The sequence below is a fragment of the Scaptodrosophila lebanonensis genome, unplaced genomic scaffold (assembly GCF_003285725.1).
Source record: "Scaptodrosophila lebanonensis strain 11010-0011.00,11010-0021.00 unplaced genomic scaffold, SlebRS2 tig00000089-arrow-pilon, whole genome shotgun sequence".
Lineage (NCBI taxonomy): Eukaryota > Metazoa > Arthropoda > Insecta > Diptera > Drosophilidae > Scaptodrosophila > Scaptodrosophila lebanonensis.
In genome coordinates this window covers 3873707-3899664 of record NW_022060565.1, presented here as the reverse complement: position 1 = coordinate 3899664, position 25958 = coordinate 3873707, and the positions used below count along the sequence as shown (strand labels likewise).

General features: G+C 38.8%; 2 protein-coding genes across 4 annotated transcripts; both read right to left on the bottom strand.

The window, feature by feature from the left end:
* Nucleotides 1-731: 731 nt before the first annotated feature.
* On the bottom strand, nt 732-14083 carry LOC115626979 (DNA-binding protein Ewg). Its single transcript, XM_030522495.1, has 8 exons — nt 14073-14083; nt 8499-9369; nt 8212-8424; nt 7486-7938; nt 5960-6085; nt 5740-5875; nt 4430-4551; nt 732-2006 (listed from the first exon to the last, which is right to left on the bottom strand). The coding sequence occupies exons 1-8, from the start codon at nt 14081-14083 to the stop codon at nt 1809-1811; spliced, it is 2130 nt and encodes a 709-aa protein (XP_030378355.1). The 3' UTR covers nt 732-1808.
* A 9298-nt stretch (nt 14084-23381) lies between these two features.
* On the bottom strand, nt 23382-25893 carry LOC115626870 (cell cycle control protein 50A). 3 transcript variants are annotated; one of them, XR_003995616.1, is made up of 8 exons: nt 25879-25893; nt 25673-25810; nt 25131-25399; nt 24880-25069; nt 24479-24811; nt 24251-24416; nt 24087-24175; nt 23382-23956 (listed from the first exon to the last, which is right to left on the bottom strand). XR_003995616.1 is itself a non-coding variant. In XM_030522377.1 (7 exons), exons 2-7 carry the CDS (start codon nt 25734-25736, stop codon nt 23908-23910), a joined length of 1071 nt encoding a protein of 356 aa, XP_030378237.1. In that variant the 5' UTR covers nt 25737-25810; nt 25879-25893; the 3' UTR covers nt 23382-23907. The 3 variants fall into 3 exon arrangements, 2 of the variants coding, with proteins under 2 accessions (XP_030378237.1, XP_030378238.1); XM_030522377.1 differs by lacking the exon at nt 24087-24175; XM_030522378.1 differs by lacking the exons at nt 24087-24175; nt 25879-25893 and having other exon boundaries at nt 25673-25825.
* Between the last annotated feature and the right edge of the window lie 65 nt (nt 25894-25958).

Below are 25958 nucleotides of genomic sequence, written 5' to 3'. Positions count from 1 at the left end.
TCTTCAAGAATGTGTAACCCTTAATATTTAAAGGAAATCTTTACAGATTTTTGCTAATTTTAGCAATTAAAACATTAGTTCTTAGAGCGTGTAAAAAGAAACAGGATATACATACATATATTTACAAATTAAAAATATAATAAGACATACATACCAAACAAATCTGGCGTTTCATTTCAATGGGCGTAGCTTGAAAAAAAAAGGGTTGGTGCGAATGTGTGTAATAACTATAAGGAGGCACAAAGTATATCCATATACATATATAGTCTCGATCGGTATGACCAAACAAGTAGAAAAACCCATATCCGTGTATAAGCCAGAATAATGCCAATTAATTGAAGGGACGTTTTATTCTTGGAAATAATATTCTTTAAAGGTTAATGAAAACTCGTAAGGAAATTATTGCCCGAATACGGTATGCGAACGTCGAAATTAAGATTTTCATAAAGAAGAAGAAGCTAGTATCTACAAGCTTTACATCCGGCATTGTACATCTCAAATTTGGCGTCCCTTAATGTTTTGGCTCAGAATATCTCGGTGTTCATACGGAACATGTCAATAGCATTTCATCGATTTTGCGATTCATATATAATATTTACCAATAACATGGGATTTGCCACGCCTCTTTCTGCCTGTTGCATACATTTGGCGCTTAGACCTTCTAGTGTGGATGCTATAATTGGAACGTTCATACCTTTGGGAGAGCCTGCATTGATAGGACGTCGCAACTGTTACAATAAAAATGGCTTTATTAAATAAATTTCATACAGTTTTTACTTTATTTTTAGTTTACCATATAATTAAATTAGTTGTAGTTATATTTAAAGTGATGTTCTGTTTACATTGCATGGACTTAAAACATTTAGGGATATCTTGATACTATGTCCCTCTTTCCTTTTGCCTAGCTGTATTATCCGATGTGTGTTCCTAAAGTTTATAAATAACGCAAGTTATTGCAAACATTTTACAATTCAATTTCAATTTAGATTCGTTTTGTGTTTTGTTTTTGACTAGATTATTTACCATATAGTAGTATGTATATAGATATTTATATATAAATACAAGTACATGAATGCAAATGTGTTCGTTTCATACATTTATAGTTTGTAAGGGCGTAGAACGCACATTTATTTCTTATAAATAGATACGTGTATGTTTCATAGCTATAAGTATGTATGTTTCTGTATTCATACAAGCAGTACTTAAAGTTGTGGCCCCCCACCTTGATAGAGGAGGGCCCAGACTGGTTTGTTTTATTGTAAGTATTATCTATTTAGAGCGAAAAATTGATTTAAGGTTATTTCGATAGCATTTTGTATATAAAAAGAAATACAATTACAATATGCTTAAATAAGTTATTTGATATTAAGCGAAAAAAAACTTGTTCTATGCGAAGACTAGTTGTCTTCTCCTCTTCTTTTTGCAATCTATACAAAAATGTTGTGGTTTTTTCTTTAACATTAAATTTGGAATAATCCGTCTTCTTGACTAGAAAATGAGATGTTCGACTAGTTATTTTGAATGTTACAAAATAATGAGTTACTTATAGGTTAAAACAAAAAAAAAAAAAAAATACAGGAAATTTATTAACAAACTTATTAGGGGGGAAAACAATGCTTGGCGGGGCTTTTGTTTTGACTTTTCGTTTTAGCAACACCATTCAGGTACTTATATAATATTCTCATTTATGCGTTTAGTTTTTTTAGGCTATAAATTAAATATACATGTAGAGTAATGGAATACATAACGCCTTTATATATATATATATTTATATGTATCTGTAAGATGCACAATCGCCCCGATTAGGTTTATTGCTCCATTATGATCGTGTCCTCGGCTTTTACGTTGCCCGAATTGATGGCCTCCATGGCCTTGCTGAGCAGCGTGGCATCCTTAAGGCTAACCACCTGCACCAGCTGGGGCTCCTGGCCCGGCGCACCCTGAATCATCATTTGATGCATGCCCGGAGACATGGTGATGGTTTCCAGCTGATCGCCATTTTCCACCTAAGCCAGTAAGCAAGCGAGACAGATAGAGAGAGGGAGAGAGAGAGGGAGAGAGGTGATTAGTTAAATATCTTAATAAAGAAATGCATGTGTGTCTGTTTGTCAAGCCAGGTGATTTCTTCGACTCTTTGATGGGGTAACTGAACCTGTAGCCGCTGTTTTAAGAAAATCAAATATGAATTAATAAAAAACAAACAGATAAGAAAATAAATTGCAATTACTTACTCAAAACTCAAAAATCAGAGCTCTAGCTCGGCGCGATCTCTCATGAAATAAAAACGCTGTTGAATGCAATAGCTTGAGGAAATAATAATAAACGAACGAAATAATAAAATCACAACAACAAAACATTTATTCAATAAAATTCATTGGTCTCTTTTCGTTTTTGTTTCTGTTTCTGTTTTTGTTTTCTCATCGATAATTTGGTCTAAAAACAATTCATAATATAGTAATAGCAATAAAAACATAAAACTTAAACACAATATGAAATCAACATAATATAATTCAATAGCATAAGACTGTATGTATCTATCCTCATTATTCACAATCAATTAAACAAACAGCATACAATTTACACAATTATAATAATAATAATAATAATCAAAACAAAGTTAATAATACAGGCCTACAAACATACATACTTGTACATAATTGTATTGTATTATCATTATTTTTTTTAAATGAGCTCAATGGCATATGGGCGGGCTGCTTAAAACTCTTTTACACTTTCTACTTTAACGATATAAATATATAGTCTTAGTTATTTATAGTATATATGTATGTATGTATATATGATCGTTTGCGTTATACAACATTTAATGCAAATTTGGCTACGTGACGCACTTCTCACTACTGACTAATTTTCTTTTCCGTTTTTTTTTTTTCTTTGTTGCTTTTGTTTTGAACTAGCTACGAAAATACATAAACATATAATACATATGGATAGATATGTAGTTTTAAAATAGATCATCAGATTTCATTCTTTTAGCATTTCCCTGTTTCACTAATCCGACTACTTAACGTGTATATAAAATTCAATAAATGAAAATTGTAATTCATTGCACAAAATGGTGTTTTCTCAATTTTGTTGTTGTTGGGTGTCGGGTTTTCCCCACTAACTACATTAAATACGTTTAATATTTGGCTTGTGTTTCAATATTTGATTTAGCAAGTGCGCGGTGGTGCTTAACATAATTATTCTTAATATAGTACATAGTTTATAAATGGTATTTGAATTGAAATAGTTTCAATCGTTTGCACAGCTAGGAACATGACAAATTGCAATTAAAGAATTAAATTTTACGCATTTCGCTTTGGTCTCTCAAATTAAAAACAATCCCTTTTCTTCTATTTTTCTTGTTGGCTACAATATAGCAAATAATAATCAATAATAATTAAATAATTCAAATAAATGTGAACCAAAGTCGATGGCAATATGTGCGGTCAAGGGATTTCCCCTTTCTACATTATTATTATTTTAATTTTTGTTTTGTTATTACTTTTCTTTAGTTGTTGTTATTATTATTTTTTTGGTATTTCGATTGGCATTCACATGTTGCTATAAGTAAGATGGCAAGTGTGTGTGTTTGGATATGTTTCTGTGTGTGTGTGGGTGTGAGAGGGAGATGGACAAGAGAGTGAGGTGTTCGTGCAGATCTGTGGAGCAGCGCCGCATTGACTAGATTAGTTTTATGAACGTTGTTTTGGGCACTTGCTCTCCGATCGATTCACTCCAAGTTTTCCAATTTGATGGTCTTGGCCGGCAACAGAGCCCCGCCGCCACCTGTCAAGCTGGCGCTATCGACGCATCGTATTCTCGTGGCGGCACCACTCGACCCGCCCGCATCCTCAGCAGCAGTGCTAGCCGCCTCAGCCCCCCTACCGGCCACCAGCTTGCGCCGTTTCTGCGCAATCGCGCGACGCGTGTTGCCAGCAACACCGCTGCCTCTGCTGCTGCCACTTCCACTGCCAGCTCCACTGTTGGTATTGTTGCTGGTGGTGCCAGCGTTGTTGCCACTGCGTCGGGTTACGGCCGCAATTGGCGATGTGAGGACAATTGGCAGCGGCATTTTGTTATTGTTGTTATTATTGTTGTTATTGTTATTGGTGAGATTGAAGCTGCCAGTCGCATTGGTGGTCAAGAAAAGGCGCGTGGTAATACCAGGAGCGGACAGAGTTTGCGCCGGCGGCTGCTGCAGCTGCTGCTGAGGAAGCGTGGCTGTGGCACTTGAGCCTCCACGACGGCCCAAAATAGCGTCGGCACTAACTAGCGAGACGCACTGCAGCGGAATGGCCGCTGTGGTGGTGGTGGTGGTGGTGGTGTGTGTGGCACGAGTGGCCAGTGCGCTGCTAGTGCTTGCGGTATTGGTGGTGCCGCTGTTGTTGGGATTGGATCTGGAATTGATGTTCGAGTTGGTATCTACCTGCATGGGGGCGATGCACACCGTTCCGTCACTATTAGTCTGTATCTGCTGCATGTTGGCCATCACGGATTGGTACATGGAAACGGGCACCGAGATCACATTGCTCACGGAAACGGGATAGCCTGCAACAAAAGTTTACACATATAGTTTACGGCTTATTGTAATCACAAAGCAAATATTGTATCAGTTTGCTGGAAGAAGGAAACGTTTTATGGATGAGATGGATTAGCTGATGAGGTGATGGCAGGAAACGTATGGCCAGATAAGGGAACTAACGACCACTTGGGTTGAGCAATGAAATTACGATCACTACTACAGGTTAGTTAGAGTTTAGTTTAGTTAAGAGTAACCCACACGTCAAACTCTATCAGATGGGATATTAAAAAACAAAAAACACAACAATCTATCCATCATATCGTCTCAGAATGTGGCGGCATAGTTAGACTTTGGAGCAGTATGTGTACACCTAATTCTTTTTTTACACGGTAGATTGGTTCCAGAAACAACCGTGTAAAAAAAGGCATTGATCATATGCAAAAATACGGAACTGATTCCTTATCTCCAATGAAATATAGGTGAAATTTTTAATTTTCAAACCGTATTATATCAAAATCGTGTAAAAAAAGACCGTGTAAAAACAGAATTAGGTGTATATTGTAAGCATATGAAGCTTAGGCTAAGATCGCCAAAGAAAATAATATTATTATTATTTATTTAGTGCGACAAGAAAGATTCTTATAAACTAATGCACTAGTCACAAAAATTCAATTTCCTTAGATAATAAAATTAACATATTTAGGGAGAATATTTTAACGCCCAACAGAATGTAGAAATGTAGAAAAAGTACACCCTTTAACAAGATGGTAATAGCCAGACATACTTTAAAAACTTTGTTTGGGCTTCAAATCAAAACAATATACATATTTTTTTTAATTTGGAATATTGTGGAAATAGAAGCCGGCCTGAATAATTTTCTTTTACTTATTTATGAAAGAAGCAACAAAACTCCCGTTAGAAAGTTTTGCTTGGCGGAGTTTCTTCGCCGAAAGCTAAAACCGAATAAAATAAAGATATACTATTATATCACTGAAGTTGATGAAAACAAACATCGTTTCCTTTTATGAATCGATGTATGAAAGGAACTCCTTTTATAATGTTCTTATCATAATTCGTACGAATTAACAGATGCTGCGAATATACATATAACACATTTAGAGCGACTAACGATTGGCTACTATTGTGTGTTGTTGTTTATTGCAGGGAACTTTCAGTTTCAAATGTACGGGCAGAATAGAGTGCCGATTACTTACCTTGACCATCCTCAGTGGTTATAAAGATCTGACCGTCCTGTGCCTCAGTCAAATCAACGGTCATATTGTCGTGCCCATTAACATCAGTAAGACTTTGTACGGTTTGTATTGTGGTGCCACCTTCGCCCTGATGTAGCTGTAGTGGGGAAGTGAAGAAAGGAGAATTGCGGGATGGTTAGCAGAGGATGCACAGCAACTATTACTATGGCTGCCCACTTACGGTTGCCACGCCTTGTACTTGGGCGGTTGTGCCATCCGGCAGCGTTATTATGGGATTATTCGGATCGACCTGAATCAGCGAGACGGTCCCATCAGCATTCTGCGACAACACAGTTTGTGTGGTGTACTGTTAAATAGAAAAGAGGCTACGTTAGATGCATTGTTGTGTCTAACAGTTTTCAAGACAAGATGTTATAAATAAATTTAAAAAATAATTAATTAAAAAAAACGGAAACATGCAAAATAAGTTATACAAAAAAATTAAGCTATACACAAAATAAAGAAAAAGATATGAGGTTGTTGTTATTTAAATTGTGAGTGTGTGGGTATTTACGTGAGTGCTTTGTTATGTGTTTTTATTCGCGTGCCTTCAAAAAAAAGTCTGGTTTTTTGTTGTGGTAGATGTACTTGTATGTATGTAATGTAAACCATTTCAAAATGCTGTAACAAAAAATAAATAACAAAAACAAAAAAAAAAAAATTAAAAAAATTGAAAAAAAAATGCAGTGCAAATGGATTTGAGAGTATAATATGCAATCAAATCAAAAACCATTCAAAACTTGAGCATTGCAAAAGAAATGTGAACCACAGGAGGTTCTGTATTAGACATAGCCCAAGTGTGTCAAAACTATTATCGTAACACTACTTGTTCTGCCATATTCTCCACCCAGTCTTAAACTGCCTTGAATATATAATTGTTTTCATTACTAAATTGGTAAATAATCGTAGATATATACACATGTAACGATTAGATTAGATCGTGTGGAACGGGAATCGATAAATGTTTTCTCATTCAAAAAATGATTGAGACATTGGGCTTTCAAAGTGGCTAGCGGAATACTAGAATACTAAACAAAAAAATACTTTACAAGCTGAATAACAAAATAACTTTAGGGAATGACCACGATTCCACAAAATTTACATGTCTGCATAAAATTTTATCGATATTTGATATATTTTCTTTGTTTTAACAATTTATTAAATTTCAATAGCTGGGCCAACATTCCAAAAGAAATATACCTTCAAAAAATCGCTATTTCTATCTGTTCTGTATATATGTACGTGTTTCCAATCTTTTTGGGTGAGATTTGAGAATATCTAAAATACCATATTTAAAAAAGAAGCCATCTAGTTATTTTTAGCAATGATTCTGAATCCACACTGTTTCAATGCCTGCCTTCTGAGTTTTTAATCAACTCTTGTCGACCATTTCTAGTTTTCTATCTACCGTCTTGATCACTTGATAGAGATTTGGTTGTAGTTTGCTGATTCGGTATAGATATTATTAGTAGATATAATACCCATGACGTGTGCTGATCGTGTTCTGGTAAGCCCTATAATTGGTATATCATCATGCTATTTGCTTTATTTTTAGCTAAACCAATAACCAATATTTATTTTCCTACAACTTATGAGACAGTGGTTCTGGGTGGTTCCCTCCACTGACCCACTTAATGACTGCTTGGGCATTGTGCCTAATGCAGAGACTCGATTATATAGATTAGCAAGGATCAGATTAGTACGAACATCAACATCGCTCAGCGTTATGGGCTCGATGCAAACTTGCGCATTGGCGATCTGCTGGGCGGTGACCGTTTGAGCCGTTGACTGAGCTGCCGCTGCGGCCGCCGCCGCTGCTGCGTTAGACGCACTTACGGCGGCTGCTGTCGTCGTCACAGCCGTTGCCGTCGCCGTACCGCTGGCGGTCTGCAGCTGTATGGTCTGTGGCTGTGACTGCTGTTGAACCGGCTGGATCTGCACGGTGGTGGTGCCCGTCGAGGTCTGCTGATGCTGTTGCTGCGGCGCCGGCGCCTGACAGATCTCAATCTTTGTGGATGCCGGCAATGTGGCTGTTGTGGTCACGTGCTGGTTGTTCGTGCTCTGGATGATGGTCGGTGCCGGCGTGTTCGACTGGGCGGTATGCGTGGTAATGACGGTGCCGGCACTGTTGATTTTCACGACGTTCACCTGCTGTGGTTGCTGTTGTATTTGTTGTGGTTGTTGTTGTTTTTGCGAGCGATATTTGTTTGTAGATGAGTTGTAGTGAGTGTGTAGTTATGTGTGTGTGTGTATGTGTGATGATGATGTTGATGGGCGTGTTAGTCGAACGGAGAATGAGAAAACATTGATGTCCAAAAGTTAACATTATATTTATCGTCAATAGTTCCATTATTAATAGAAACCCAACCACCCCAACCACCCCAACTCAACCCAACTGAATTGTATAGATGCAATAACGAGCCCAATACTTACATTACTCGTGGTGGCCGTCGCTGGTGTTACTGTTTGCACGGTTTGAATGGTCGCAGTATTCGAGAGCTCCATATCCTCGTCCTCATCGCCCGACTGGGAGATCAGCGCGTTCACCTTGTCCTCGTCATCGGCGAACGTTGGCAACAGGTCCTCGCGTCCATGATACTTGTAGCAATTGATCACGATCTTCCGGAGCGCATGCGTCCAGCTTATCTGCAAGGGGGCAAAGTCGATTAGCCGACAACGCACGTAAAACGGGGTAGCTGTTGAACACCCACCCCACCCACCTTCTGCTTGTCATCTTCGGAGCGTGCATCCATACGAACATTGGCCCACGGCAGCTCTTTGGGCCACCAGGGAGGTCGCGTTGACTCGCGTCCCCAGCCGGGCTTGCCTCGACCCGTCGAGTACTTCAGCATGAGCGGTATGAAGGCGCGCAACTGCGCCTGCGTCATCTTCTCAACCGGCGTGGGTATGCCATCGATGACCAGTCCAGGCAGCTCGAACAGGGATGGATCCTCTTGTGGGGGAGGCGGCGCCTGTTGAGCCAACGCATTGTCCAGCTCGTCCATGACAATGTTCTTCAGATTTCGCAGCACATCCTCCAACGGCTTGGCACCGAACACTTTGTAGCTGGTATTAGGTTTGCCCGGGGTGGCTACCAGTACCACTGCCTGCTTGCCCACACGACCTGTGAATTCGTAAATGATGCCACGTAGCTTGCGCAGCAGTCGATTCTGCTGGCGCTTGCGAACCGAAGGATTCGTTTCGAACGAGTGCGGACGCTTGCGTTTCTTCGACGAGGCAATGGCTGCTGCAGCGGCCACACCCACCGGTCCAGCGGCTGCCAGCTGGTGAGCCACATCATCGTTTACGTTCAAGTCGCCATCGTACATGCTTCCCTCACTGCTGATGATGTCATCATCGTCGTCGTCCGTGCCCAGGCTCTGTATGTCATCGTCCAGCATCTCGATCTTGTAAGTGGTGCCATTTGTTTGCTGTGACGCCACCGCTGTCTGTGTTTGTGTGCTGCCCGTCGTCGTGATGGTGGTCACATTGAGTCCACCACCCGCGTTGCTACCACCGCTAACCACGGTGGCGGTGCCGCGATTACTGCTGGCCGGCGCTACGACCAGCCGATAGCTTGTGGTAGCCAGTCTGGTGGCCGTGGTGTGGCAACGTGTGGCGACGATTTTAGGGACTCGGTTCCTCTTCGGCTTAGGACCCAGGCACCGACTCAACTGCGGACCTCTTCCTCAAGCAAGCGCTCTCTTCAATACGCCTCCTATATTCTTCGTATTCGCATGCGCACCTTCCTTCAACTGGCAATTCTATAAGAAACAGAGAATAAGAGAGATAGAAAGAGGCGTTTAATTTAAGTTTCAGCTGCGCTGCCGCCCCAAGCCTCCCACACTCTCCCTCACCCAAACACTTTCTTTGCCGAGCGACTCTGAAAAACAAGTGCACAAGTGCTCACGCTATAATTGAAATTATTATTCTATATAGATGTATGAACATGTCTGCACATGTGTGTGCGTGTGTGTACGTGTATGTGTGTGCACCACAGCGAATTATAATGAAAACGAAGCGCACAGCACAGCCACAACGGCGAGAATAAAAATATAAAAAGAACACAACAACTGATAAGCGAGCTCGCTATGACTCGTAAATCGGGTCAAAAGCGCGCATGCGCGACTGTTTCAACAGCAACAACAATATCCACAACAATGACAAATAGAACAACAAAATGTTTTATAACAGCAAATAATTTCAACAGTCCGCAGATTAGCGACGCCATCGTCATTATAAAGAAAATAATGAAATGTTGTTCATTACCCAACAGCCCATGCATATATGTATGTACTATGTACATACATATAGTACATAATATGGTATAATATGTACTCGTTCGTACACACATCAATCCAAAAATTCAAAATTCTAGTTACTTGAAAATAGATCAAACAGACAAGTGTGCTAGATTCTACCCATCAATAGCATTAAGAACTGATCATAAAACACTTAATCCTCTCATTTAATTTATGGGAAAAAGCCAAAACATGAGGCTTTTCCCTTTTTTTTTACATACGGTTTTCATATCGAGTGGAAAAGAGAACATTTAAAACTGCACTTTCTCACAACTGTTCAATTGATTACAATGACATCAATCCAATTTTGGAACATTCCTGAATGAATAGAAATATTCGATTTTCCTCAAAGACTCATGGCTTGACGTTTATGGTTTGTGAGATCGTTATTAAACAAAAAACACTTTTAATTTGTGCTTAAAAGTTAATACTCAATCGTTGTATAAATAAAAAAAATTCTGTTCGAATGTCGTTGCCAACTAAACTTAAATTAATTACATTGTTTGATCGGGTTATTATCTAACTAATATCATCTTTATTGTGGCAGAGTCGATGAGTCCAGAGAATTTTGTGTCAGTACAGTGCTGAGTTGATTTAAAGCTTGGGTTTTTGATGGCGATGAAGAAAAAAGTAATCCGCCCCCTAAATGCAAAGAATTATCGCTGCAATTGTTTCTACCCCGGCCATATATTTTCAGTGCTAAGCTTTCAGATGAAGAACGGATAGGTTATCAGTTTTCAGTTGCCGAAAAATGTAACAAACCATATTTCGCATTCGTCGCGTTTTCGACTTATTGTGCGAAACTCGCAATATACAATATCTTTAATGGCCGCTGCACGTGCGCTGTCTGTAATTTTCCACATACATACACACACACACACACACACACACACACACACACACACACACACACACACACACACACACACACACACAATAAAAGTAACAATTTTTTGCATACAAAAAAAAAAAAAACAAAAACAATTTTCACAAAGTTTGCACTTCTCTTACTCCCGGATTTAAATTACAATTAATGCATGTCTTTTCCAATTTGAATTTTCAACTGTATTATTTGTGTGTGTACCTCTTTCTCATGTACTTTATGTTTACTTATTCTCTATATGCACAAATGTAATATGCAAATCGGTTTTTGTATTATAGCACGCACTTTGCACTTTGTCAAAAATTTGAATTGAAAACAACAACAACAACAAAAAACGGCAATGGAAAGGAGGAAAATAAACAAATTATAGCTATTTGGTTTTTACTTTTTACAAATGGAAACACAACACAGCTCGTTCAACTCACAACGCAAACGCAACGCACAGAAAACCGTGTGCAAGTGGAATATTGTATCTGTATCTAGAAATGGTGTATATATTGTTGTTGTTCCCTGGCCGGCCCTGCCGAAGTTCTATTTGCGTTTGCTCAGACGACGACGACGCCGACGACAACAGCAAAAGCAACGCGCACACGGTTACAACAACAGCGTTAACGTCAGCGGCAGCGGCAACGACAGCGACAATAATAACAACAACTAGAACAAAACAAAAAACGAGCGCGAAGAGCGAACGTGAAAGCGAAGCGAACCACACTGCGCCAAACCACCCCACGGATTGACTGACTGGATTTTCGGTGGCAGCGGCGGTGGCGGCGACGCAGTTAAAAATCAATACTGCGCCCATGCGTCGACGTTACGCCGTGTGAGACGGCAAATGAGAGATAACCATACACACACAAAATGTTCTCACTGTGTTTGTTAGTGTGTGTGTGTGTATGTGTGGAGCGTTGGGGTGCACACGGAGGAAAAAGCCTTTTCTGGCATATATATGTATGTATGTACTCGACTCGTATGTCTTTCTTTACATGACGCCGCGTGTGAGATTCTTCGGTCCAGACTTATAACAAATAAATGCAAGCTTAGCGCATCGTTGCAGTCGTCGAGCCACCGACCACCGGACAAAAAGAACTTGGTGTAAAAGCTCCTAAAAGCTGCACTTGCTGGCAAAAGCTTCCGCACTTGCATGCGTGCCCAGCTAACACCCCCAAGACCCAGGTCGCATGCCAAAGAAAGAGAGAGACAACCATAGCTACAGCCTCTCTATATGTGCAATACAGTTAAAAAGTAAGGGCTCGGGGGTCCAAGCTGCGCAGCTACTACCCCCAGAAGACCAAAGAATAACAACAACGACAAAAAAATCCCCCATCTCCCATATGTCTGTTTGCAACAACAACAAAAGCAACAACAGAACACGCAAACTCATTGGGCTCAGCCCTACCATATGGCCGAAGCTACGCATGCACTGCACACAACAGACACGCTTCTCTCCCTCTCCAAAACAGCCAGTTCGACAAACTACCACCCACCCTTAAAGAAGAAGCAGAAAAAAACCACCCCACTGCTGCGCTGATTAGGCAAGCTTGTTTCACTTGCGCCCTGGCGTGTGCCTGCCACCAAGTCGGACGGCCAGACAATCCAAAAACATCACAGCCAGCCCAACACTACTACAGTAGTGGCCAGCAAAAGTGGGCTGTCGTCAATATATGGATTGGAAATTTGTCGATTTTAACAATGAAGTTTTTCTTACCACCTAATAACGCTATCGGTATTTGTTGGTAATAGATAATCATGCCGATTCTAAATCCAAAAACAAACACAGCTAAATCTGTATTTCTTCTAATTATTAAAAATGTTTTATAAACTGAAAAAATGTTCTTGGAAACACTACATTTTATCTTGAATTTTTCGAAGTTGTCTGCGTACTTCCTCTCAGTAATGCAATATATGAATATAGGTGTGTGCATACTTATATACTTACTACATAAAGGAATTGAACTCTGTATTTTTTTGGTCTTGACAGGCCTGCACGCCTTCAAAAATAATAAATAATGTACCAAATAGCACTTTCGTTGCATATTTAACTTCACTCTTAACTACAATGATCTGTACATTTTTCACTTTACTGACACTTTTTATTATTTCATTGTTTATTTCTGTTGCAAGCGATGTAAGTATGTATGTATGTATATACTAAGTTTCCAGAACTTTGCATGTTTATATTGCGAGTGTTATTTTTCTATATGCAAGCAGCTAATACTTACATATACATACATTATCAATGTAATTTGTTTGTACAACGGTAGTTACGTTTGCTGTGCCCATTTGAAACCACTTTGTTTATTTTAAGACTTCATATTTCACATTTCAATGAAAATGAACCTTAGGTATGGGCGTTGTGTATCGTATTTAAATGTCGAACTTAAGGTGCTTAGTCAAAAAGCTAGAAGCCGTTATATAATTTGAAGAAATTATCACACTAACTTTTAATCAATTTTATTTCGATCTTATTGCAAGCCGTTCTTAGTAAGTAGTAATTCTTAAAATGCACAGTTTCTTAAGCAAACAAAAATCCCAACAATTTGAAATAATGTATAAACAACGTTCAGTCGTTAAATGGAAATTGTGAAAAGTGCTGCAATGTACCTGATGTTTATTGTGATCCACAAGTAGATTGAATTTAATTAACACTATTTTCATTAGAACTGTGTGTTTTGATTATCCTACAGAACTTTTGTGTACGTGAATCCTTGACATGTATGTACATACACACATGATCAATTAAATTTTACATTAAGTTGTAAGTTATGGTTTATGTATGTATGTACATGTCTCCTGATGATGGTGCCATTATTTTTATGGCCAGCATTGTATAATCGCTAGGGGGTGCGTGCGCAACGGTAAATTGACATTTCATTCTAGCTCTGTTGGTTGATTTCTCATGAGAAACTGCGCAAAGTTGAAAAAAGTGCGCTGAGAAGCATGCTACATAACAAGTTTCGCCAGTTAAGTACACATGTATGTATGTATGTAGATGTGTCTGTTATGTGCAAGTAGGTTTACTCACGCAGTTACGTACGCTTATATATATCTAGCTGCTTAAAAGCGCACATAATCTGAAATAAAAATTAACGTACCTACAGTGTATTTATTACCTCAGTCCCATTACTGATAATAAAAGTCAGTATTCTAAAATTGTCAAACATACTTGTATGCCATACATACATACATATGTATAAACCTTGGTAATCGTTGTGCAAGATGAACGGTAGCAACGACAAAATACATATATTTGTGTGTGTAGGCTTCTGTAGTCACGAGTCAATGCGTCGTGTGTCAGTTTATTGGGATTGGGTGGCCAATGGGTGGATGCCTTAACTTTCAGCAGCATCCGTTAAAAGCTTTGCCAGGCACTATTGTTGCAATTTAGCATACGCTAGGGCCACACTGGCTATTTGTCTAGCGCCTGTCCTGGTTTTAGGCGGGGTCACACTGGTTCACAGATGGCAAAATAGACTTGCTAGACTAAACTAAATGCGCTAAATTCTTTGTGAGTTTTGGCTATTTTTAACAATATGAGAGAGCGAGAACAGCAGATAAAGAGAAAGGTGCACACCGAGTTGAAAATGCGCCAGCGTCGCCACCGTTGTTGTCACAATGCAGTGCGACGTCGCCGCAGTCTCAATTTTCTTAAAAATTATTTTTGTTCGAAATCAACGAAAACACCAAATTTTTTCTAGCTGACTTGCGCTGTATACCTTAAATTTGTATACACATGAATATATGTACATGTGTACATGTTTTTATGTGTATAAAAGTGCATGCGCCCGCCGCCTAAAAGTATCTCCCACTGCGTCAGCGCACTCACTGTCAGAAACACCACACACATACACATACGTATGTATGTATATATGTAAATACATAAATATAAACGACAGTGTCTGGCACAGTTGGGCGCATGTTAGAGCCAACAGCAGAAATAACGTGGATGGCGGCCCCCGCTCGAAAAGCATTATAAATAATCAATACCTCATAATGTTCTATCTCTTGGCGCAACTGAGCAAAAGAAAGAGCGACCCAATGTATGTACGTGTAGACGTACCTATGCGACGGCGCTTGGCAACGTCAAGTACACACACATGCATATGTACATATCTACATACATACGTCAAGTCTACAAAAACAATAATATGATAAAGTAAAGTTACGCATGCGGCGATGGCGCACACCAAAAACCACAACCCAACGCATGCCCCGTTGAGTTTAAAGTATATTTGTTACTGTATGTTGCCCACATACATATACACACACATACTGAGCGACAAAAATGCAATTGTAAGAAAAGTGTTTATATGTATATCGGATGAGTGACTCAATATTTTGAAAGCCTTCCGCTTGAGGCTACCACTGGTAAATGCTCAAAAGTCCAATTGGAACTGTACTTGTTACGATTTTAGGTAGCTAACAACAACCACACTTGTATGTTTGTATGTGCGCGTGTCAGTGTGTAACGGCTCCATGTAAGAGCGGAGGCTGCAAGCATACTGCCATAATCAGCAAACGAAGCCAGCAACACATACACACACATAAATGCAAGCATATGACTCTGACAACGACTGTGACTATGCAACCCTTATGTGGATTTTGTTTAAAAACAGTCACGGTCAGTCATATAGTAACAGTCTATCATAATAATGAATAGGTGGAGAAAAATGTTTAATTATGAACACGTTATACTTGCAATTTTGTATGAACTTTCAATATTCAATAAATTTTATATTTTAAATTTTTAGGATTTTATTTTTCATGTCTGAAGAATTGGGGCAGATAATATTATCACATTTTGTTTGATAACATAAAGAATTGTTCGTCTTGCGCCCTATCATATTATTTATATAATATTGTTTATACTCTTTAAAAACCAATGTTTTTTTTTATAAACATAACATTTTATAACATAAGCTTTGTAATATTGCTTGCCTCATTAATCCTCAAATACTATCAGGCTTGCTCTCGTTTTCGATCGCATTTACAAATTATGACGTTGGCATTTCAATCAAAGTTTTTGTTGTTGTTCTTATTGCTCGTATGTACATATCTTCCTCTACTTCCACTGAAGCAAAGGAAACTTTTTGAAACCGAGCATTGTTTTCGGAAACAGGAACAATGAGCAATACCCAAAATTTTTTATTAAAAAAAATGCTTATTTATATGCGCCGAACATCTCTAGCAGAATTGGCTGGAGTAGCGTGACTACCGTATTGGCCCGCACTGTTGTGTGTGTATCTGGCAGCCCGCATTTTGGGGGTGGCTGGCCGGTGCTTAGTGCGCAACTCAACCCCTATGTGGAAGCAACGCACACACGCACGCATTTTTCCAGCCAACAAGAATCGCATCAATTCAAATTGGAATTCGGAGCAACTTTAAATCCAGTTAGAGAAAATAAATGAGAAAAAATGAAAGCCTCTGGGGTATAAATTACGCATACGACATGTATCACCATACAAAAAAAAAATGGTGGGGGTTGGCAAGGGGGGGGGGGGGGTGGCAAATAACTCACAATGTCGGGCGCATGCATGAATTCCGGACATTCGCAGTCCGCATTATGGACACGGCGCCGTTGCCGCGATTCTTGTTGGAGCGACAGCCCATGCGCTTGCAAATAACAAATAAAACTACAAACGGAAAATGGGAGGGCGACACAACAAACGGTATCATTGTCTGTATGTGTGTATGAAAAAGGACAAAGACTGTTTTAGTTACCTAACATTGGTGCACACGCAAGGACGCCCACACAGACATATACTACAGCATCCTTTTTACAGCTACAAAAATAGCCCAGAAATATGCAATTATACGCTTCTTATAAAAAAAATGGCGCGCCCTAAGTGCTGGGCAGGCTTACCAGCGTTTTAACGAAACCACCCCACCCCTTTTTTGTTTGTGGAGCAGCCGAAAGGTTTTCAGCGACAGCGCATGTAAATTAGCTCCTTAGCTTTAAGTATCGTACGCGTGCTAGCTTTGTAGGCATTTTTGTTGGCTCAATTGGATTTTGCGTGAAAAACTTTATGCTTACTGCGGCTGTCTGCACTAAAGCTTTTGCGCTGCGCTGCGCGTGCCACACACACACACACACCCACACAGAGGCACATAACTGTATGTATGGAGCAAGCCCAGTGCGAAATTGCAGTGGAAAATCGAAAATTCTTCACGTCTGCGTCGTTCGCAGCCGACACATACATACTTATGCACATGCATAGAAGTGTATGTATGTGTGTATATTTAAAGATATGGTATAGAGGTACGCACCTGCGTGTAAAATTTACACTCAATTATTGTTGTTGTCGCCTGCGTTGTTGACCCGCGGCGCGCCGTCGAACGCTTACGTTTTCTATTGTTGATAACAGCAGCCAAAGGAAGTGCAAACACACACCGCTTAAGAAGCAGAGGGCACGTACACCCGCGCAGAAAAATAATATGAACTATATGGCGTAAATATACATATACATATATACAAATGCAACAACACACACGCGCGTTGGGAGTCGCGCGTTCTCAGCTCTCTGCCAGCAGCTAACAGCTAGCCAGTGGATACGAATTTTGACTACACGGCTACGACGCCGCCGCCAACGTTCTTTGCCGTGGTTGGTGCGTAGTCTCGTTTATTATTATCACACTGCACATGCGAATATTTAATGCATCTTTACTTATGCGCACTGCCTTTGGCTGCAACTTTTTTGCGTTTCGTGTTATGTGTAGTTAAATTTTCTCGTTTTCTTTTCGCACGAAGAAGAAGCAGCCTTTTGTGTACAACCATCAAAAGTAGCTTTTACGGGGTGAGGTGTGCAAGGCGCCAGCTATCGAGTAAGAACATTTGGGTATCGAGTAGTCGATACGCCTAGAACTTGCAATCGATTCTATTTCCGTCCGTCGTATGTACACACTGTTATCTTGGCAACCAACGGCTCAATTTTAAATTAATTTGCGCGCTTCTCAAAATATAACTATAAAAAACAGTAAAATAAAAAAAATTTAACAAAAAATGGTTCACTTCAATCGCATATTCAATATTTGTTGAATTTATCTTATTAATTGATTTACAATTTTTTTTATTCAAGCACTTTCTGGTTGTTTAACTATCACACATAAGCCCTTCACAAGGCAGCTAGCAATATCGGATTAAAATCGAGCTATGCGCACCAAATGAAGGACTCATATGCAACGCAAAAAAATACATTGCACTTCATTTTTATTCTTCGCACTGTTGCTCCGATCGTTCCGGCAACGCACTGTAAACTACTGTACATCGTTCGTAAGTGCTAGCTTATATACATATGTAAACCCATCTCGGCATCGGAAACCACACTTATGTATGTATACTTTTCGAATAAGCATATTCATTTATATGAATATTACGATAATGTTTAATACATACAAAAAACCAAAGCAGCAAGCAACAATTTCTACGAAAAATATACTTTTTTTGACAAAGACCCGCAGGCCAGCACAGGCACATGGCTCCATGGCTTATCGGCAGTTTCTGAACCTATACGGCATACCCGCTTGTCCTACTCAGCACTCTGTGTATAGCTTAGGCTCGGCTGCTGCTTCTCAAAACGGATATCTACTTTTTCTGAATTACATTCTTTAGCTTATCGGCAGCAAGTAAAAACATACATACATATGTATGTACTATACATCTATATACATCCAACTTGTATACCAAGAATTTATTGCTGCCGTTACTTTTCGTAGACAGGCATTGGGTATTTCATCGGTCTTTATATTATATAACGGTTTAATATACAAATAACGGTCTTATCGGTCTTTAATATTTAATATACACACATAGAAACTGAACGTACATAGAATAGCTACATACATATACATATATGTGTGTAAATGCATGTATATTTCTACTATACTGGATATACATATGTATACTCCTCCTAACTCTTAAAGTAAAGTTCTCGAAATATATATTATGTATATTGATCGTTTTAAAGATATATTGTAAGGCCACAAATGGACAGATTTTCGATTCGGACAGAATCAGCGAAGGGTATACTCTTAAGTGTAAATTCTTAGCTCCTTATAATATTCTGGAGTGAGTAATGCCCACAGCCCCCTTATATTTTGCTTATGCTTTTGTTATTATACTTATTCTAAATTCTAGTGGTCAACACATTTATTTGTGATATAGGGGCTCGCGTGAGTAGGACTTATACATATGTACATATATATATATATATATATATATATATATATATATATATATATATATATATATATATATATATATATATATATATATATATATATATATATATTAGTAAGTATATACTCGTACATACATAATGAGCTGGCATCTAATGATAGATTTTATAGTTTAATAACGAAAAAGCAGTGCATCACATATTAATGTATCTCAGAATGTTTTTAAAGTTCTACGAGAAGCTAATACCTCCAATATTCTTTAAATTTCGCTTATGTCAATAACTTCTTAACTTCGGCAAATTTGAAATTTCCATGGGTAATTAATTGAAAATAAAACCCACAAAAAAAAGGAAGGTTCTTTGTCAGAAGAGGGCGTGGCAGACCCCCAAAGTATATATACAAGTATTCTTTATGGGAAGACGAGTCGGCCGAGTTCCGTCCGTCCGTCTGGATGAACACAAGGATCTCGCAAAGAAGAAATGCTAGAATAACCGAACAGCCCCCGCTGCCCCACCTAAATTTATGATATAGACGCAATCCATATGCGATATTGATATATAATTATTTAAGAGTTGAGAATTCATGCCCGTATAAACTATAAAAAGTACAAAATATACACATATTCTTGATAGACATGACCTGATCACCTAGATCTCGAAGACTATAGGTGCAAGATACACCAAATTATTTTCCCAGGTGCCTTGTCCCCCCACTCCCTCGCTATTAGCGGTTTTCCATATCTCCCATAATTCTTGGCATTTTTAACTCAAATTTGGCATATAATACAGTTTGTGGATGTCGCTGTTCTTGTTCTCTTTGTGAGTTCGAATACCCAAGGAGTTATAATCGATCAAACATTTTTTATTATTATTACAATTTCGTTAATTTTTTTTCAATTTTCTTAATTTGTTTGAATTTCTATAATTATACATAAGTTCAGAGTATTTAAAATGCGGGGCACCCGGGCGTAGCTTTTGACTTCTTTTTATTTGTGTGTACACTCATACACATAAAATTGGCGGGAGCCTTGTTAGACAAACTTTAAATAAGTTTCATAAGGAAAACGCATCTATCTCAAGTCTTTAATATCATACCTTGCTTAGAGTAAGTAGTTCATAACTAGACTGTATGAATTGATAGGATTCTTATGGCTCTTTCAATCTTTACGAAACAACGAACAAAAGTTAAACATAAATCTATATTAGATCGATTTATAAATGTATGCTATTTTTACCGTTGTAACGTTTTTAAATTATTTTTTACGAGTGTCTGAAAAAGAATGGATTGGTCACTGACTTACGCCCAGTCACGAACCAGTTTATAAAAGGGGAAATAGAGAGAATTGTTTGCTTTTCAATGTGGGAAAGAATATACATATATGTGTGCTCTATGTTGTTCTTACCTTGTCAAGAGGTTAAAGATGCCAGAAATCGATTCTTTGTGATATATACATATACATACATATATAATTACAATTAACATGGAATATAGCATAGATGCGTAATACAGTACTGCTCATTTGATTAATAAAAACTTTATGTTTGTCCGAATGCATTTCTTTCAAAAATCAAGCGACTAGATAGTGAAAACTTTTTGAAATCATACTATTGGGAATTTAGGGCAGATACACCGGGCATTAGCTTGTCGTGGTAATCAAGAATGTGTAAGTTGCTCCTTCTCGATGTCATATATACGTGGCTGCTCGTTTACATTGTTATTTTGCAAAAACAGCACACAAAGTAAAAAAAATAAACAAAACAAATAAAAACAAATTCCCAGTTTACAGGCTTGTACAAATTTTATTCTGACTGCCTTTAATCGAGCCTGATTTCAACACAAATAAGTACTTACTTCGAACAGGCACGCATTTTATACAGGACACTGGGACTAGGACAACTGAAGTGCCTGTGGCAAGGGTGAAAGGGGGAAGGCATTGAGTGCACTCTCAAGTTGCGCAAGTTGGCGCTGACAGGGCTTAACAGCTCCATTAGTCCTTGCACTCAACACAGTGACCCAATTCGGTTTGATGAAGGGGTCAGTTGACAGTTGAGAGCATCGTTGGCTCAAATATGTTGATGCGTTTTTATTTAAAACAATAATACACACACACACACACACACACACTCAAACACGCCACTTTCAATTTAAAAGCGACTTTTAGGACCTTGCGTCGTCCTGTCGCCAGCCAGGATGGCGTATCGCGAATGTGCAACGTGAAGTCAACAACGCTCACCAACACAATGTAAGAAGTTTCTGTTGTTTTCTGTTGATGTTTTTAAGGCGCACTCACAAACACATGCACGGGCATGGGCACGGACATGGATATGGATACGGATATGGGCACCGATAAGGACACGTTGCTATGAAAGAAAAACAACACAAGAAAATACAACAACATAACAACAAAAATTAATTTGGCGGACTGCTGTCCCACATGGCCACACGTTCAAAATCCTTGTGGCACTGGCATTGGCATTGGGAACCAACCAAGCGACCGACCGACCTAGCGTCCACTTCTATAGTACGTATGAATGTATGTATGTATGTATATATATACATATGTATGTATGTATATAAGCTGCATAAATATGTATGTTTGTGTACCTAACGCCCGACAGTTGTACATAAAACGTGAGTACTACGCGCCCTCTATGCATGGGTGTGTGTGTGTGTGTGTGTGTATATATATATGTATGTATGTACTTAATGTTGCTCATACGCAACGTATCACACTGTAACGTAGCGTGGCGACGTTTGCGCCTGCGTCTGTTTTGATATGAAAAGACATTGTCCTGTTTGGCTTTTTTGCGCTTTGCTTTTGCAAATAGTTTCGCCCGACGTGGGGGCGCTGCAATAAAATTGTAAGGTGTTTTAGTTTAGTGTGTGCACACCATTTTATTATATGTAAAAGCAATATACATTACTAATTTACTTGAAGCAAGAATTCACCAAATTTATATATCTAATAAAATAATTAGTAAGGTTACAGAGCACTTTTGAACATGTCGCTTAATACTAATTATCCACTTAAAGCAAGAATTCACCAAATTTATATACACATGCACTATTATGCACAAAGAATTAGTTAAGTTACAGAACACATATGAACATGTCGCCATTTAAAATGATTTTGAAGATATTACGAATCAAAATCCGTTGCTGGAACACCTTTTATATGCTAAATTGTGCTTTTTATACCAACACATCTACATACATACATATATATGTATGTACATTTTTGGAAAACAGAAAGGAAATTACCTTTAAGGAAGCTGCAAATATTTCAAACATAAAAACTATCAAACAACAAGTTAAACAAGTTGTTGGACGAGTTTGGTAAATATTTCACTTCATTTTAAAATTATACGCATTTTGAAAAATGAAAACAATATTATTATTGTCGGACTACAGACACTACTTAAAAGGTTTTGGCAAGAGCTACCAATATACAAATTTTAGATTAAGGAGTCGAATTTTTTCCTTGCGAATTATTTTACTTATAAATGATATTTTTTAGCACTAGCAACTCTAAACAGCAGTTAAAAGTACTTGACGGTAGCGCATGGATGGTTCGTCTGAGGCCGAAGCTTAAATAACCTTCAGCTTGGTCCTTCACATTTTACGCTTATTTGTTTGACCTTGTGCGCTGTTTTTGTTTTACTTACTTGTACACACACACACACACACACACACACACACACACAGACAGGCAACACACGCGCGCAAAAGCACACTCACACACATACAATAGCCTATTTACCGTTATGTGCTTGTCATTATTGATTATTTTGATTTGCCACACCCCTTTTGCATGCGACAGTCTGTCGCCGCCTGCACGCGCCTCCTTTTTGGACCGCCTGTAGTAGGGGGAGCAAATCCAACAACAACAGCAGCAGCAGCAACGCTCGTGTGGCACCATCTCCATTTCCCAATACATAAGTACGAATGTGTGTGTGTTTATTCAGGTCAAACGATTTTGTTGATTCTCATTTATTATACAAAAAATATTTGTTTGTTCTTTTATCAGCCTGATCGCAACAAGGTTAGTAATGCTAATATTATTGCCCATGTCTCTTTCATTTCAATTATAAAAATGAAAAACAAAAGCCGTTTATTTGAAAATTGTGTTTCGAAAGCATTTTACTTTTTGTGCTTACATTAAGTTTGGTGAAGCTGAAAACCAATAAATTTACTAACAGATCGGAACTATTTTCGGAATATACATATAAATTATAACGAAAAACAGCTTCGTAATACCATATTATAATTTAAACAATGATTCCTGTATCGATTTTAAGGTTACATTACAAACTTATCTTCTTCGAATTGTGAATTTTCGGGTCTGTTTGCTACACTGAAGAAGTTAGGAAACAGGCCTGATAGAAGCGTAAATAAATAGTTGCCATACAAAATTGTTTGCTGACTATTAACCTAATTATAAATATAAAATATGTGAATGTGGATACATCTATTGGTATTTGACCTGATGGGGAACGTATGCATATTAATCGCATATACATATATAATAATTGTAGTTGATTTTATAAAGCAACAGTAACAAACATCACAATACAGTGCACGCAAAACAAAAAGTACATGATAACAAAGGCACATCAGCCAAAGTGCCTCACAGTGCCGTTTCAATTCTGAAATAGCTAGGCTTTCGCGTCAAAGTGGGGAGGAACTCAAAAACATATTTTACGCATAACCAAAGCCTTAATCTACGCCGAGGCGCAGGGTTTGGTTAATCCAAATACTATGCATCATTTTAGTTTAGGAGTACTGCGTATGTGGATTGACATTTATCATCTCCATGTTGCTGCTGTATGAGGAATAAAAGAGGGTAGAATTCGAGCGGTTAATTAACTGACCACATCAATAGCTAGATAGTACAAAAATACTGATAAACAGCTTGGTTTTTTTTTTCAATTTGAAAAATACTTATCGCGCACCATGATTTGCTAATCGGAATTTTTTGAATGAGATATGGAATAGGCTTGATGGCTTTAGCTCATTTGAACCGTTTCAATTCACGACAATGCTGCGATGGAGGGACGGAGTAATGAAGGATGTGAAATGGGTGTGAAAAGGTAATAAGCGATATTTGTGAGCTTACCTGCGGCTGCAACGCATGTGAATAAAGAGCAACACCAGGCCGAGCGTCACGCAGATGGCGCCGACCACAATGTAAGCGATGCCGAGGAATGGATTCTTGCCTCCCAATACTGAGGTGGTAGATATGATCATGCGCTTAGTACCGTCAAACGACATCACTGGGTAGTCTGTATAGATATATAAATTAGTTAACCAAAAGGCAGTTACAGATTTTAACGGGTGAACTTACTATAGTCCACGATTAGTTCGTAATTCCCTGCCTTAAGTCCGCTAGTATATTTGGTATCTGTTCGATTCAGGCGTCTGTACAGCTTACGAAAACTGGGGAGGGCAGCAGTGCGCATCCAGACAATGAAATCCTCATTCTGGAAACCATTATTATTCTCATTCGTTAAATCCAACTGATAAAGTTCCTTTTTCCAGAATTTTGGCTTGGCAAAACCGGTAAGTGCTTCCTGAAGTTTCTCGGGGTTTCGGAATTTAACGCGCTTATCCGACGGCCAGGCAATGCCCGTATTGAACATACTGATTTCCGCTCCATTCTGAGTTAACTTTAGGGTGTCTGTAGACAGGGAAATGCATAAATGAAATATTTTATCTGTTGGCTGAGTCAATATCAATTTGACGCACCATTGAACAGGGAGTTCGCTATGGCTCCACAAGGTGCAATAGGCTTGTCATTATCCATGGCGAAGGGGGCGCAGTCCGTGCTGGGAGTTAGTGACAGCCGACCCAACAATTGATCGTCATCGCGCGACTTCACATAACGTCGATGATTTTGGTAATAGTTGGTGAGTCCATAGTACATGTAAACGTCTCCCTGTAAAATTGACATAGTTCATTCCCTTGGATAATGACATTAATTAAGTTGCTATATTCACATTAAAGTCATGTTCTAGCGTAAAATTTATCTTGCATTTGCATGTGCTGTCTATATCAGCTTCTAGTATGCTGGCACAGGTCTTCCCGGTGCTGTTATCCTGGCATTTCGTGTAGTCGATAATCAGTTCATTTGCTGAATTGGAGAAGTGCAGCAGCACCACACCAATGGGTATAAACAGAATGCCGATGATGAAGAAGGTGGGCAACACAGTCCGTGCAGTTAAAACGGGTTGCCAGGCGGGTAGTCGTTGCTGCTTAAATGCTGAGTCTGTAAGGGTAAATTTGGTAGGTAAGGCAGATGTTAAGAGGATGCGTCATGAAACTTTATTTTGATGTATCTATGTGTATGTGTGCGACCATGTGGACATTCATTTTAAAATCAATCAATAAGTATTAGTCATTTTACGCATTGTTATCGCAAGCAAACAAACACACACAGAGCACATATCCAGCCCAGCGCCTACAACTTGTTACATATGTATGTATGTATGTATGTCTATGTAAGAATTGTATGAGTATGTTGCATGTTGTGTATTTTCACCTGAAGGTCGCTTCGACTTATGCCTTGCAGTTGTTTCCTCGTTTTCGGTATTTTGCGTGGCCATAGCGGGTTAAGTACAGAAGACAAAACAAAACCCAAGATATTTTCTAAAAGCTATAAAAATCGCGTTCTATTACGCTACGCAACGAACGCAATCAAATAGGTAAATACAAAGAATTTTCACGATACTACTGTAAGCTACTCACTGGCTGTATTTGCAAAGGTATCGTCTGATAGTATCGATAGTCGATAGGCGGGATGCGGACACTAGCAATCTAGTGTAGCT